This window comes from Triturus cristatus, chromosome 9 (genome assembly GCF_964204655.1).
Source record: "Triturus cristatus chromosome 9, aTriCri1.1, whole genome shotgun sequence".
NCBI classification, from domain to species: Eukaryota; Metazoa; Chordata; class Amphibia; order Caudata; family Salamandridae; genus Triturus; species Triturus cristatus.
This window is the reverse complement of record NC_140592.1, coordinates 1,048,866,733-1,048,883,411: the sequence shown is the minus strand read 5'-3', so window position 1 is coordinate 1,048,883,411 and position 16,679 is coordinate 1,048,866,733. Positions and strand designations below refer to the sequence as shown.

Here is a 16,679-nt window from a genome sequence, read left to right as displayed (position 1 = left end):
ATAGGAAATTAGGATTTCATGAATCACCATCCTTTGGGTGGATTCACAAATTAAAAGTCAGAATTACAGCCCATGTTGTGGTGTTCTTATGATTTCAGTAGGTTTCTGAGTTTTCTGGAGATTCACATAATTCCCCAAAGGCTGCACATGAATAGTATTAAAAAAATGTACCTTTTCACACGTTTGCAAAATTTGTAAAGGACGCTTCTGTTCCATGGCTCATTACTGTTTCCTTCTATGTGTCTGGTGGAGTTAGGGACCAAAGACTAAAAGCACAAATCACTGCAGTGTGTAACACATTTTGTTTATAGTATTCCTTGTTCCGCCACCTCCCCAGTTGCAGTTTTCAAACCCTGTGTCTGCCATCTACTGAGCCACCAAGTGTCACTGCCAGCATGGTGGTGCTCTGTACCCATGCCTCTATCTACACCCAGGCATTTGCTGACCCATCTAAGAATGTCTGGCACAATAGAACTGACGCAACTACTACGTTTCTTTAAGCTGCAGAAGTATGTCACAGGCTTGAAACGGTTAACTATTGAGTTTACAAAACCAGTTGTTTTTATTACACATTGGAAGGCTTATCTGTAATTTTTGCAGTGATTTGTCCTGTTTTGAAGTAGGAACCAGCCATGGCAGAGGATGGGAATGAGTGGGAACTGAGTAAGGAGAATGTACAGCCACTGAAGAAGGGCCGAGCCATGTCTACCTTACAAGAAGTACTAACTCTGCAGGAAAGTTCTCATCACCCAGCTATCCAGCAGCAGAAACTGTGAGTACCTATATTGTCATGGATTTCCTTGTGATCCTTTCCCTCTACAATTTCCTATTGGAAAAGTGCAACTGGTAACCGTTATTAGAACTGTACAAGTGTGGTGTGTGCAGATTTGCCCCACCCACCTTGTGTACGTTCTCTGTATTTGTGACTGCTTGTTGGTTTGTGTGGCTGGTGTGGACTCCAGTTGTGGTGACACTCTTGTTTAAACTCTACTTGCTAGGCAATTTTTGATGTCTTCCTGATTCTCAGTCACTGCATGCTGGTGTGTGTGTGTGTGTGTGTGTGTGTGTATATATATATATATATATATCTATACCTATACCTTGATCCCTTTTGATTCCCAGGGCGATCCTGATTATGAGACGCTAAATTATTTTCTGATTTGGTACAACTGATTGTATGTAGCACTGGGCTCAGCAGTCAGCTTTGCTCTCCTTTGGGTTAATCTCTCATCTCGCTTGGGTTTTGAGTCCAGGCAAGGCCTCTGCTTTAAGCAACCATGACTCTGACAACTCGAGCATAAAATGCATGAGTCACTTTTAGGCCGAAGCCTACAAGACTCGCTGGTTTGTTAACGACATCTTATGGACATTCAGAAAGCTCCCCTGGGAATGCATCCATCCTGTTGCTTACCATTGGCTTTTTGGTTTGTAACTCACATTTTCTGGCTTTCTATTTGCTGTCTTTGTTTCAGGCTATCTGTTGTGAATTCGGCCCTCCAAAGGAGCAAAAAAAACCTTTTCAGACCAACTTTCCTTTTATTCTTCCACTAGTGCTCCTTTTCTGTAAATCTTGTTCTCACCTTGTCACATTTGCTGTGCATTCAGGTCAAATCTCAGGCGCTGTCTTCCTAGTGAGCTTGGTGTTTACTTTTCTTTCTATGGCTTCAAAGTGAGAAGATTTATGTGATAATCTTGATGGATACTAGTGGTAGGAAAGTGTTTTTTTCAGGCACACAACAACATTTAAAGGAACTGCAAGCATTTCAGAATTTATTATCGCTTATGCAATGTATAGTTTTATTAGTAAAGCTGTATGTATGCACATACATGTAATGCTCATTTCAATTACTAGTAGTAGCAAAAAAAAGATTTATTTGATTTTTCTCAAAAATCAAAACAGTATGCAAATAAAATACATAGCATAGAAAATCATTATCATGGTTCCACTACATATTATAAACAAATAAATGTAAAATACTTCTATAACAAACTGATAGTCACAGCATTTTATTTATAAGTCTTACAACAAAAATAAAAAGAAATACAATGCAAGACTGTAATGCTTGGGACAAATAATACAGTTGTGGTCGATGTGCATACATAAGAACTAACAAATACTTCGACAGCGTGCGTCCTGATCAAGTTAGGAGAGAGCTTGCCATCTTATCATGAACAATAACTGTGCTTTATGGTAGGAATGTCTATACACTTCATCCTACTATATTCTTAGCTGGGGAGTCTTGTCCAGTCTGTGAGCTCATGGATGTTTGTGCTAGGAGGTAGGATCGAAAGGACTGCCATATATCAAGAGGTCTGGATGTTGGGGGTTGCAGCTGGGCATATAGATCGCTATTAGTGTTGCAGTATGTCATGCTGAATATCCAGTGTTTCAACGTCGGTGCGTATTTACCCTCCAGGCCCCCCCCCCCTGTAATGCAACCTTTCTCTTGGCCAACAATAATGCTATTGCACAAAAGCGCCGCGAAGACTTTCAGAGGTCATGTACATATCCAGCAATGCCTGCAGGGGTGTGGGAGAAATGTTTAGATCAATCATGCAGGATAATTCGGCAAAACCCCTCGTCTAAAATTGAGCCACCCTGTCACACGTCCATGCCATATGTGCAAAGTCTGCTTTCGGGGAGTCGCACCGAGGGCATGTGTGTGGGCGTGCTGGGTCCATTTGGTGTACTTTGGCGGGGGTGATGTATGCCCGCCATAAAAACTTAAAATGTAATATTTTGTGCTTATGGTTAAAGGCGACTTTGCGTGTCTGCTCACAACAAAGCACCACTGAATATCCGTGAGGGGTTGACCCAGGTCCTGTTCCCATGCTGATCATATCCCAGCGTCCTTATTTAGAAGCATTGCAATGGCGGCCTTGTACAGCCTGATAATCAGGTGCGGATCAATCATTGGGCCGCACACCCGCCCGCGCCCGCAGCTCCCTCGGTGTCTCTGAACTTAGTTTACTTAAGTTCAGAGACGCCGAGGGTGGGGAGAACTAACTGACAATGCATGTCAGTCAGCATGACGTCGGACCGTGGGCGGTCCGGCGTCATGTTGACTGACATGCATTATCACAAGCCAGGGAAAGGCAGCACAAGTGCGCATGAGTGGGCATGGAGATTAATTTTTACTCCGTGCCCAGTCATGCGTACTTGTGTTTTTACTGCCTTGCGCATGCCCATTAGGAGCCCCTCGTTCTCCTAATGGGCAGGCGGCGGGCGTAGCGTAAGCTGTGCCCTCAGCGCCAGGATTGGCTGAGAGGGGTTGGCAGGCCCCTCCTCCAGTACCGTTAGAGAAGGCGCCCAGGGGATCAGAGGTCTGAGAGCGAGGTGGCGTGGAACCATGGACCGGCTGTGAGGTAAGTTTAAAAAAAAAAATATTTCATTCCACCCGACCCCCCCCCCCCCCCTCACCCCCCCCCCCCCCCCCCCCCCCCGCCCCCCGCGAGCCGCGACTGCATACATTTGTGTCGACTTGTTCCTTGCTGGGTCTATCTCTGCAATCATTATTATAGAAGTATTTCCATTCCTTGCCCACGTCGTTTTGGGGACAGAGGGTTTGCGTCTGTTAAACAGTACACACGTCGCAAGGTTGTTCGTGATAAAATACCGATGGATTGCTTTGTTTCTTGGTCATAATCCCGTCCAAATGTGTTGCGCTTCAGTAACCCTTCTCACCTTTCTGTCGTTATAAACCTGTTTTGTCATTTCGTTTCTAAATGATGGGAAAGTAGAAGATACCAAATATTCCGTGTTACCACCACAGATCCCTGAATTCCTCTTTAAGACATGAGAAACGCTTTAATGTGCAGACCCTCAGAGCCAAAAATGTATATTAATTTGTATTTATTTGCCTAGGCGTTTTGTTGCTATGCAACATATGTTGAGCAGCAGACACATTTGAATCGTATTTAGGCATCGGTGGAATTCGAGTATCCCTTGCTTTACAGCCACATACTGGCCAGGCTCCTGGGGGCAGTGTTTGGGTTCGGGCTCTTTACACATTCCAGTGCTGCTGATCTTCCAAAAAAGCCCCATGGTAGTATTTTAAGAGAGGTTAAATATTAAATCTGCGTCGTTTCATGACCGAAAGGAGCACCCCTTTCCTCACCACAGAGGAACGGAATTCGCCATGAAAGCGCTGCAGCTGCTCTGTGTGCTCCTCGGCCTGTCTCTGGGCGTCCACGCACTGGCGGTGACCACTTTCGTTGTTCTTTGCAGCGTCAAAATTGTACTGCATTTAGCATCTAAATAGCGCTTCATAACTTGTATTCTAAAAGTGCTGCTAACTTAATTTGGGGGCGCTGGTATAGTGCTAAGTGTAACGCGGAAAGTTTCCGGGCTCTTGTTGAGGATTATTACTCTCGAAACATGGAAACGCTGTTCAAATTACAAACCTAGGTAGTGTACATTCCCGTTCTCGAGAGGGTGCGTACTTCAGTCCACGTCGATCGGTTTCTATTCTTGCACGAATTACGAATACGTCAAGCATAATTTTTGAAACATTTGCTTCTGCAGGCCAGGGGGCAGGGGAATAGGGATGAAATGGTCCGCGCGGATGGCATCACAGTCAAGCATTACAAATGTAATATTGTCCAACTTTTCCACCCCCACCTCTTTCAAATGTCACCAGCCGCGACTGCTGATAATCAGGTGTTCCCCGCCGCTGTCCGTGATAAGGACCATCAATGGGGGAAAGTCAGGTGGTTCTAAAGGGTAGCTGGGGATCCGTGATCTTAGTGCCCCCTGCATAGGATAAAATGATCCATAAATGTGGCCTCCCGAAATCGTACATCCTCAACACGGGAGAATACGTGTCTGCTGGGGAATACATCCCCTAACGTAAACAAATTGTGTTTAGACAAGGTACACTGCACCGTTGCCTCCTGGGTAATGGGCACCCAGAGGTTCCCTGCTAAGGGAAGTGCCAGAGAATAGAGGTGTTATGTCAAGTCACAGCATTAAAAATAAATAAAAGTGACAAAGCCCAAATGTTAAAAACATTCACTGCCCATTATTAACACTGGAAAACAAAACGAGGCAAATAAAAACAAATGGTAGGCAAATTCAGCATTCGGAGAAAAAAAGTCTGGCCTAACTTGATTGAAATTCATGGACAAAAAAAGTAAATGTATGAATTTGTGACGGAGATGATGAAATCTAAGGCATATCATGACAATGTGGAGGGAGTCTGGGAGAGAAACATTAGCAAAACAACACTGCGGAAGGTCTGAAACTTTGCACCAAGACCCCTTAGGTAACAGAAGCTGATAAAACATGTATAACCTAAAATGTTTACAACCTACGGTGATAGTTGGACATCTCCAGGAGCAAATAGGGCTCCTTTCCAGGAACAGTTTTAACCATGATGAAATGACGAATTGAACGTTTGCGAAGGGCCACGGCCTTACGCTCCGCAGCTACCCTTTCATAAAATGCCTAATGTAGCCATGGTATATCCTGCCTAACTATACCTTCTGAATTGGTCTTTTCAATTTAAAAGGTGTTGCCTGCAATGCCAACTACATTCTATGCTCCTGCACTCTTGACACTCGGCATCACTGTCCTCTGCCATTCCACTCTATGCCACTGCACTCTACTCTGCACCACTCCATACCACTGCACTCTGTGCCAATGCATTCTACTTCACTCTGCATCACTTCAAGCTACTCTTCTTCACTCTACACCTCTACTCTGCACTTTTCAACTCTATGCCAATCCATTCTACGCCACTCTAGTCTACACCACTGCACTCTACACCACTCCAGACTAGGCCACTCCAAACTACTTTACACAACTCCACTCTATGATGCTCTTTAACACTCAACTCTGCATTCCTGCACCCTACTTCAGTCCATTGTGCGCTACTCTAATCTACTCTGCACCACTGCACTCTATGCCACTCCCCTCGTCACCTTTTTATTGTATGATGTTACACTCTATACCATGGCACTCTACCCTGCACCACTCCACTCTACGCCACTTCACCCTACTCTATAACAATCTACTCTGCACCACTGCACTTTTGTGCCACTGTGCTCTACGCCACTGCTCTCTACTGTGCACCACGTACTCTACGCTCTACACCACAGGCTTTTACTCACACATTTTACTGCCTTTTACGCCAACTGGTGCCTGGCTCTGTCCCACATGTCTCTTACCTCTCACGGTCTGTTTTCCTGATTCGCATATTGTGGACTGGGCCCTTGTCCACCCTTCTCCACCCTCGTGGTGCTCTTACACTACCTGCTCGTACCTTCTGCTTTTACCAGCCTGGTGTATTGTAGTCTCATCCTCCCGCCACTCCTTTTTCTGCACCAGCCTAGTATCAAAATAAAGATGGCACACCTACTTTAACTATTTTTTGTTGAATTTACATCTATCTAGTGATGAGTATTTATTCAGCCTCCTTCTTACAGGGCATTTGAACAGGAAATCCGCTCTTACACTGGAGATGATCCTTTGGATGTCTGGGACCGGTCAGTATTTGTTTTTAATGTCTGTCAAGATACTCTTCTGCTCTCATTTTTTTTCTGAAACAGAATGTTCTATTGTAACCTTTTGCTGGAAGTTAATCTTCTAGCCCCATCGATTTAGGGGTTTGGTCCTGTTTGGCTATATCTGGACATTCTCTCATTGCTCTGTTGTGTTTCTGCCTGATATTTTCTAAATATTTTGTGGAAGCTGATGTATTGTAGGATCAATGGGGAAACTTAAACCCAAGAAAGGTATTTGTAGAGTAATAAGGCTCCTTTCTTTGGGGTGGGCTAACATCATACATGAGGACTGTGAAGAGGAGAATTATGGGTAATTGGTGCTGTCGCAAGTTCCATGGCTAGTGAAATGTTCCAGCACTATAGTCCACTGTACGGTAATGTGTAATGTTCCTATTGGAGTTGGTGGGATGTACAGACAGCCCTTTGAAAAGTTTTAAAATACTATCTTGTTATTTTTCCTCCTGTGATTATTTTGATAATCTCTATAGTCTGTTTCCACAGTGCCTTTTATAAGCCGTTCGAAGTGCATTTTTACCTGAAAAAACGTTTTCTTCTTTTCAGTTTCTTTGAGCATTTAATATGCCCTTTCAGTAAGTTGCTGACTTATGTTTGTGTTTTATTCCAATCAATTGTAAGCTTCTGTGGTACAATAATAGTGTTACCTGTAGTGATAAACCGAGCTTAAGTAAGGGTATCCGGGACAATCACTTGTCTCCACATTAGGGCCTCATTGCAGCTTCTCATGACTTGCTTTGTAAAATGACCCTATCTGGAATTTCTAAATACTGCGAAGTGCAGTAAATTTCAGGTGTGGTATTGCCACAACTTTATGGATTTTTTGCACAGAAATGGTGAATGGTGACATTGCTGTTTCAGCTAACCTTTCGGTGTGCTTTTCAACAGGGTTTTAAATGGTGAAATGTGTCTATGCAAAACCCCAAAGGGGTCCCTCCGATTTAGCTGGTAACTCCCACTGCTGCCCAAATCAAGATTTCCTTCCCACTTCAGCTCAAATTGAGATTTCCTTCTGACTGCAGCCCAAATTGAGATGTCCTTGTATATCGTAAGGAGGTCCACCTTGTCATAGCCTTGAAGAAAAAAAAACATGTTTCCAAACTGGACTGTGCACAGCGTGAAACCGGTCTTCTTTTGCCAGTACGCCTTACATTTTGGTCTTCTGTGCCAGTATGCTTTGTAATTGTGAAGGCTCTGAAGTGTTGTAATCCATCCGTCAGTGGTGGCTTCTAAACTCAGAATTAAACCCTGGCCCCCAGGGGTACGCCTAGCTTTGCTTAAGTGTGCCAGTGCCTTATTTTAAATAGATTGTATTGCTTCAACCTTTGCATCCATCCCTCCTTTGTTTCTGACTCAACAGATACGCCAAATGGGCCGAGCAGTCCTTCCCCCATGGTGGCAAAGAGAGCATCCTCCCGGCTTTGGTGGAGAGAGCCGTGAAAGTGTTTCACGAGGAGAAGAAATATTTCCAGGACTTGCGTTATCTTAACTTTTGGCTCAAGTTTGTGAGTATTTTGTTTTGGATGGGTTTGTGCAAATCCTGTAATAAAAAATAAAAAAAAATTCTCTTAATTTCAGGACCGATATTCTTGTAGGCGAAAGCGCAGCAGTCTGAATTTGCAATATTGCCTTCACGGAATGACCAGTAGTATACGTAATTTTTATTTTGACCACGCTTTGTTCCGTGCACCCAATCATATATGCACATAGACTGCCTTCCATAACGTGCAAACTAAAAATATGCTCTGTATTTTCATAAACCTAAAACTGGACGGGTAAATGTGTAATCCTGTTCTATAACAAGTGGAAAACTGTCTGCATTCCCTTGTTCTCCTCAGCAGAAAATCGGATATTATTCACTGAACAGCCTCTTGCTCATAGAACCTATAGTCCTTTCCTCTGCAGCTGGCATTCCCTTTGATGTCTGTCCGCACTTTCCCTTTCCTCTGCAGCGTTGATTGATTGATTGATTGATGTACTTATAGAGCGCAGGTATCACCCTACGGGTATCTTGGTGCTTGCATTGGGAACCCGTCCTGGTTTTTCCCTGTAAGATAACCCGTACTGGGCATCCCCAAGGTGAAAGCCAGGCATCCCGCCGCGGGGGGCCGTTGTGGAGATTAAGCAGGCTTGTTGCCCAGAGCTGCATAGTGTGAACTCGTGCTTAGAGTGGGCACCGAAGCGAGAATTATCGAGTCCGTGGACGATTGGGCTCTGGACCCTGCCGCGTCGGGAATCGAACCCAGGTCCCGGGTCTGATCTCTGCTTCAGGGTATGCCTCCTCTAACCTGTGAGCTACACTCTGCTCCCTCTGCTCCCTGTCCACTTTTTCCATTTCCTCTGCAGCTTTCATTCCCTCTGCTCCCTGTCCACTTTTTCCCTTTCCTCTGCAGCTGGCATTCCCTTTGCTGTCTGTCCACACTTTCCCTTTCATCTGCAGCTGGCATTCCCTTTGCTCCCTTCCCTCACTCTCGCCCCTTGCTCTGCAGCTGGCATTCCCTTTGCTCCTTGTTCACACTCTTGCCCAGCCCTGCCCCTCTAACCACGCTTTGAGGCCAAGGAGGACAGTTCATCAATGGGGCTAGCGCCTTTCACCTCTCCTGGCTGACAGATCATAGAGACACCACACCAAGTGTCCTTATCCCCAGCCTTTGAATTGAACTGGGATGAAAGGCAGGACCTGTGCTAGTGGTGGGGTGCAGACATTATCCCTGGGGGGACGTGCTATGGCTCGGAAGCGACTCCTCTGCTGGCCAGGGTGTATGGATATCACTGTGAACCTCTGTTGCAAATGTTAGACCTCCTCTCCCCTCCCCCCCCCCCCCCAGCCTGCGGTAATACTTTGAGTTTAGGTCCTTAGCAGTACATTAACCAGTGCAAAGGCCTTTAACTCAGCCATTGCCATTAAATGAGTTAACTCCATCCTCCTGGTGAAATGGATAATGGTTGAGTATTACATGACTGATCATAGGCTGCCCCTTTATGCTCCACTGAGCGATTCCACAATCTGCTAAACCCCTTTAACTGCTAGATTTTCTTGCTTCCCGAAAGTGTCCGATCAGACCCTAAACCCGCCTCCTCTTCGCACCCCCCAGCACAGCAAAAGGCAGTGAATAGATTTGCCTACATCAGAGCGATGCTTACCTTCATGGCTGTTGTCCTTCTGCCTCTGTATAAAGCTGCTTTGAGAACAGCACAAGACTTTTACAAAAGCTTCTACTATTGACGGCTCAATCTAGGAGGCCAATTCTTAATAACTTCGTAAAAAAAAAGGCAGTTCTACTGATTTCTCAAACTAGAGGCCCATTTCAAAATTACATTTCATACCCAGGTTCAAAGAATACCTTGCAGCTGAACTAAAATCTTTATTGCAGCAATTTATTGAGAAATAGAAGTACAGGCTCTGCTCATCTCCACGGCACAGAAACTGCTCTGCAAGAATTACTAATGGTCCATGTTGGCCAGCATCTATTTTTACCCTGGTGGCAGGGTCAGATGTCATACCCACACCCTGCCACTTGAATTCCACCAATGCATACATTTAATGTATACATATAATGGGGTGTTGGTAAAATTCCAAGCCCCTATCCCCATCTAAATCGTACAGAACTCCACTCTCCTGATAGAGCGTCAGCATCTCATCGCCACTTGCTTTTTCATGTCTGCTGGGTCCTTTCCGTGGCCTGTCTTCTGTAACTTTTGGCTTGCCGCATAGACCTTTGAGGAAAGAGAATCCAATAACTTGGTACCAGAAAGGCAAGGCCTTGCAGCAGTCCATCACTGACCTCTCCAATCCTCCCCTCTGCTCATTCTTCCCTCCTAACCTTTCCTCCCAATCTTTCCTCCCATTATATCCCACCCTTTCTGCCTTCTAAGGCCTGGCTACTCAGTTGTCTGCATTAAACCCTAGAAGCCTTTTTCGCATCCATGTTCACTCCTCACAATTAAATAAATTCCTTGCATTGGGGGATTATTCCAAAGCATAGCAGTGTGAGATAATAGTTCTGTAGTTCCAACTTCATCTCTTTTGTTCCCCGCTCACCTGGTGACCTATCCCTGGGAGACCCAAAAAGCATACAACACCTTCTCCTAAAAATGAACCGGGCAATGTCATCAAACATTGGCCTCCCACACTGTCAAAATAATTAGCGCAGTTCTCCTTTCCAGTCACGTCGAATGCTTTAAATTATTACATTTATGTGGCTTCCACTTACGGATGATCTGACGCGCTTCCTGCTCCCCACACCTACTTCACTTTACTGCAATAAAGGCAATGTGCCATTGACCTAAGAGGTTATTCCATCCCTACAGGGTCCAATGCTTAGTACTAATGCTGTAATACCCTCCTTCATGTTAGTTGTTTACATTTAAAGTGAAATAGCTTCCTCATTGTTTTGTTAGACTTGCCATAAATAATTCAGGGCAATCTGCATTTTCTGAAACCTAATTTGAATGCTCTGCAGGGCAGAAAGTTAGAACCTCATCTTTCTTGCCATTTAACTACTAGAAGTGGCACATCTATCCTTAACTGGTATTAACACAATGTTGATCTCGTTTTACTCTGGGGTTATTTCAGGCAAATGCGTGTTCCGAACCATTGGACCTTTATAGTTATCTACACAGTCAAGAGATTGGGACCTCACATGCTGTGCTATATGTCACCTGGGCAGAGGTATACGAGGCTCGAGGCAACCACAAGAAAGCAGATTCTATCTTCCAAGAAGGACTTCAGCGTAAAGCAGAGCCAGTGGAAAAACTGCAGTGTCACCATAGGTAAATCTTTTGCTCCAGGAGGAGGAGATAATCAATCTTTGGTTCATCATGAGTTGCCGTATCCATGCCAGTGTGAAAGTAACAATGTTTTCCTTCTCCCTTCGTCCTAGAGAGTTTCAAGCTCGCTTGTCTCGCCAAGTGCTTCAGGGTATAAATGAGGAAGACGCAGAGGTAGAAGATTCTGGTCTTTTGGGTGCATCTGAACTCCAGAGAAGCTCCCTGGCGGATTTGAAGTGTAGAGGCAAGAAGAAAGCAAGAGCCCCTGTTAGCCGTGTTGGTGAATTTGCCAAGCGTAAGTACAGAACTTGTATGTCCACCTTTCTTCAGTATCCGCATACCTGAAGAGAACTGTTGGCCAAAGCGCAGCATAGCGAGACCAAGAAATTCTTGAACATTCCTCCTGCTGTTTAGCCCCACCAATATATAGCTTTTGGATGCTTGTTGTAGGAAGTTGGTCTTCTTTGAAGATGTTCCCCCACTTTTTGCCCCCATTTGAACTACCCTATGCTTGTTTTTCAACTGACAGTGCACTAAAGCCTTCTAACCAGGCTCCAGTGCCAGTAATCTTTCCTCTAAAACTGACCTGTTCAATTGTGACCCAATTGATAAGAGCTTCTGATGGATACATCTGCCTGTTGATTCCTCACCTTATGAATATCCCCTGCGCCAGCATTTCATGGAATTTTTTTCCTAGCTCTCCACGCCGACGAGGACGTCGGCTCCGCTCCCGAATCCGCATGACGTCACCGGAGCCATAAGAGAGCCTCGTCGGCGTGATGACGTCAGTTCCCTTTTTTCTGCGCCGTCGACGCGTAACGGTTTTCTAGCACTCTCCATATTTGTGGAGTTACTTTGTTTCTTCAGTGGTAAGTGTTGCTAGAAGTGATGTCTTCTTCGAGAAAGTCTGGTTTTAAGCCCTGTAGGGAATGTGGGGGTCACATGTCCATCACTGACCCCCATGAATATTGTTTGTGGTGCTTATCATCTGATCACGACGTGGAGGACTGTTCCTGTTGCAGGAATATGAACCCTAATGCACTTAAGGAACGGGAAGCAAAGTTATTTCTGGCCAAGGCGAAGAAAGAAGGTAGAGGGCGCAAGCGTGAAAAGTCGAAGTCGTTGACTTCACATTCGTCGAAGTCGAGAAGAACTAAGAAAAAGAGAAGACCTGGATCTCGGCGCCGCTCGACAAAGGGTAAGGCTTCGAGATCGCCTTCGCATGCCCCTCGACGTCGCCGTAAGGACTTTGTTTCTCCTTCGCCCTCTCCTTCTCCTCGTGCGACTCCGGAGAAGTTTCCTTCGCCTAGAGGCACTCCGGCGCAGTCTCTGGCGCCGGGGGATTCACCAGCTTCCGAAGCAGAGCCGGTTCAGGATGTTCCATCTTCTCCTGTGCCTGAGATTGAACCGGTGGATTCGGCAGTGGATCCGATCGTTCAGATGTCGGACACTCCCCGTTTGGATACTGGTCCGAATCCATATCCACAATTTCCGGCTTCAGGGGCGGATCCGTCACATTTTTTAAATGCCATGTACGGAGTTTTTCAAAGGGTGGCTTTCCCATCCGGAGCACCTTCTGGTCCAGTGGGTCCACTGGCATTCAACTTGGGCGTGCCACAACACTATGCCCAGGCACCCTTCATACCGATGGTGCCGACATGGCAATTTCGGGTGCCGAGAGTCTCGACGCCGTTCATAGAATCTTCGGCGCCGTCTGGAGAGCCTTCCTCTCGGCCTCGTGTGGATCTTGTGCCTCCATCGGAGCCTCCCTCGATGCCGGCTCCGGAGCAGTCGGCGCCACGTACAGCGCCACCGACGCCGCGTCCACGGATTCGTTCACGGAGAGAGGCTCAGAGGCTTTTATAAGAGGAGCAGTATCGTAGAGAGGAAGTAGAGGAGGGCGAGTTGGAGGAGTCTCTGGATGAATTTGAGGGAATTCAGGAGGCGAGTGGATTGGACACCTCCCCTGAGTGGAAGCTCTCTTCTACAGGGCTTCACCTCCTCAAGAGGTAGCTCCCTACCATTTGGTGATGAGGAAAGCTGCGGAGCTTTTAGATTTGCAGTTACCTACTGCTGAATATAAACCAAATTTGTTGATGTAGGTTTTGCATTCACCTTCCTCCATTGTTGTGCCTCTGTTACCTTTTAATGAAGCCCCTTTGGATCGTATCATCGAAGTTTGGCGCTAGACGGTATAGGACTGCTCCAGGGGATCCAGATTTTCTCTCTTCTCACCCATCTCCAGAGAGTCTGGTGTTGCAAGCATCCTGCTTCAAGCAATCATCCGGTGCTTTTCCAGAGGCCCCAGCTGACAGGGTCTCAAAGAAAATGGAACAGTCAGCTAAAAAGTTTTTCTCCTCTTCTAGCATGGCACTGAAATCAACCAATGCCACTTCTACATACATGCTTTGATGAACTCGGCAAAGCAATTGGCCCACAAGTTGCCTGATGAAGAGAGGGGAAACTTTATGGAGGTTCCGTCAGACGCTCAGGCTGCGGCTAGACTGGTTATTCAATCAGGCCTGGATACGGCTGATTCAGTAGCCAGAGTTATGGGCTCCTCCATAGCTACAAGAAGGCAGGCTTGGCTGCGTTCTTCTGGATTTTCCCCTGATGTCCAGGCCACTCTTGTTGATTTGCCCTTTGATGAGTCGAAGCTCTTTGGGTAAAAAGCAGATTCGGCCTTACAAAGGTTTAAAGACAGCAGAACCACTGCGAAATCCTTGGGGTTGCAGACCCAGTTAAGCGGTTTCGGCTACAAGAAATATTGAGGTTTTGGAAGGCCTCCGTCAGCCTCAGCAGCAAAATCCGCTCTATAAATCTCATAGAGGAAGATCCAAAGGTCGCCAACGTGGTTCTGCCCGCAATCTCTCCTCCTCCTCTTCTGCCTTCCACGCTCCCTCTGGTACTGCAGGAAAGCAGCCCTAGATGCCCCATCCTGGATCATGTGGGTCCTGTAGGGGTTGGAAATCGGTTACGACAGACCGTTGGGATTTAAACCTTGTAGAGAATGGGTACGCCCTTCCCTTTCGGGAATTTCCTCCTCCTTACCCTCCTTGCCAAGGTTATTGCTTGGAGGACCATTTGATTCTTCTGCAGAAGGAGGTTCTTGCATTACTACAAAAAGGTGCGATAGAGGTGGTTCCAGAGCAGGAAAGGGGTCAGGGATGCTACTCCCGGTATTTCCTGATTCCCAAAAAGGACGATCCTGGACTTCAGGGTCTTGAATTTTTACCTGAAGCAGGAGAAATTCAAGATGCTGACCCTTGCTCAGGTTCTTCAGGTGCTTCAGCAAGAGGACTGGATGGTGTCGATCGACTTGCAGGATGCGTATTTTCACATCTCAATTCTAAAGTCGCACAGGAAGTATCTACGTTTTACGGTTGGGTCGCAACACTACCAGTTTGCGGTCCTCCCGTTTGGTCTTACTACTGCACCTCGAGTCTTCACAAAGGTGATGGCAGTGGTGGCATCTCATCTCAGAAGGTCGGGGATTCCTGTTTTCCCCTATCTGGACGACTGGCTGCTCAAAGCGGAGTCGCCAGAGATGGTGCTTCATCATCTGCGGATAACATCTCAACTGTTGTTCAACTTGGGTTTTTCAATCAATGTACCCAAATCTCACCTGGTGCCCTCAGCGCAACCTGTTCATAGGGGCGGTACTGGACACTACTGCGTGTCTAGCATTTCCTCCTCCACAAAGAATTTTCGACATTCAGGAGATGATCCCTTTATTCCACAGTGGAGCAGTTGTTCCAGTTCTGAAGCTCCTTCGCCTGTTCGGTCTGTTCGCCTCCTGCATTCTGTTGGTCAACCACTGGCACATGAGGGCGCTCCAGTGGTGTCTCCGCAGGCAGTGATATCAGCACAACAGAAATCTCAGTCAGTCAGGGTCTCCAGAGAAGTTGCGGTGGATCTGTCTTGGTGGAGCGTGGAGGGCAATCTGTCTCAAGCAACACTACCGCGATGTGGTATGTCAACAAGCATTGAGGAGTAGGGTCGTACCATCTCTGCAGAGAGGTGTTGTGGCTTTGGTCCTGGGCTCAGGACCATCGGATTTGCTTGATGGCGAATCATTTGGCCGGGGTGTTGAACGTGCGTACGGACAGTCAGTCGGCAGTTCTCCGCCGGCCACGTCTTCTGGACGTGGGGGACTCCTCGGGTGGACTTGTTTGCCACTCTCGAACACGCATTAACTGTCATTCTGCAGTCTCCAATTTCCGCTGCAGGGGGTGTTGGGGGACGCGTTTCGGTTGAGTTGGAACTCTCAACTCCTTTACGCGTTTCCTCCCATACCCTTGATTCCTCGGGTTCTGAGGAAGATTCGACAAGACCGGGCCCAAGTCATATCGATCGTCCTGGATTGGCCAAGAAGGGTGTGGTACACAGATCTACTTCAACTCTCATCGCACCCTTCGCGCCGTCTCCCTCTCAGGGCAGACCTCCTCTCGCAGTCGCAGGGGCAGGTTCTACACCCCCCCACCTCCAGAGCCTGCACCTTCATGCCTGGAGATCTCTCTCCCGCCTGATGTGGTGGATGTTATTTTATCGGCCAGACGACACTCCACCAAGTCCATTTACTCCTACAGATGGTCAAGATTCATTAAATGGTGTGGAGAGAGATCCATTGACCCTTTAAGGGCCCGCTTGTCCAATGTTCTTCAGTTTGCTCTTTCCTTGGCTCAGCAGGGTTGTGCTGTGGCCACGGTTAAGGGCTATTTGTCGGCCTTATCGGCTTTCCTGATCAGCTGTATTTATTTAAGTCTATAGTTTTGAGATTTATCAAAGGCCTTGCCAATAGGTTTCAGCCTACTCCCTTTATTATTCCCCAGTGGGATCTTAATCTTATTATGACTTTTTTGATGGGTTCCCCTTTTGAACCCCTTCATAGCTGTCCTTTGAGGCTTTTGTCCTTTAAAACAAGTCTTTCTTTTAGCCATTACCTCAGCAAGGAGGGTGAGTGAGCTTCAAGCTCTTAGTTCAAAACCCCCGTTTTTTGGCCATACATGCTGAAAGGATGGTCCTCCGGACCAGGGCTGCTTTTCTGCCTAAGGTAGTTACTCCTTTTCATCTGGGGCAGTCCATAACTCTCCCTGTGTTTTATCATCACCCTTCCAAGGAGGAGGAGAGACTTCACCGCCTGAACCCTAAAAGAGCGGTGAGCTTTTATTTGGACAAAACAAAGGACTTACGTTGGGACGATCAGCTCTTCGTGGGCTACGTTGGAAACTCAAAAGGCAAAGCTGTGCACAAGCGCACTCTATCCAGGTGGATCATCTTGTGCATCAAGATCTGCTACGCCCTTGCTGGTAAGGAACCACCTGAGGGTATTAGGGCTCATTCTACTAGGGCTAAGTTTTCCACCTCTGCTTTGGCCAAAGGTGTTCGTG

The 16,679-nt window shown here is 46.6% G+C and overlaps 1 protein-coding gene across 3 annotated transcripts in view; it reads left to right on the top strand.

Moving 5' to 3' along the window:
• BUB1B (BUB1 mitotic checkpoint serine/threonine kinase B) overlaps positions 1-16,679 on the top strand; it is a 350,741-nt gene that overhangs the window by 49,520 nt on the left and 284,542 nt on the right. The window contains exons 2-6 of one of the 3 annotated variants that reach the window (XM_085626910.1): positions 621-772; positions 6,427-6,486; positions 7,880-8,024; positions 11,096-11,292; positions 11,403-11,584. In XM_085626910.1, coding sequence (XP_085483036.1) covers positions 633-772; positions 6,427-6,486; positions 7,880-8,024; positions 11,096-11,292; positions 11,403-11,584 — 724 coding nt within the window. In that variant the 5' untranslated portion in view covers positions 621-632. Of the gene's footprint in view, positions 1-600; positions 773-6,426; positions 6,487-7,879; positions 8,025-11,095; positions 11,293-11,402; positions 11,585-16,679 lie in introns of all 3 variants that reach the window. The other 2 variants (XM_085626909.1, XM_085626911.1) reach the window with 2 other exon arrangements.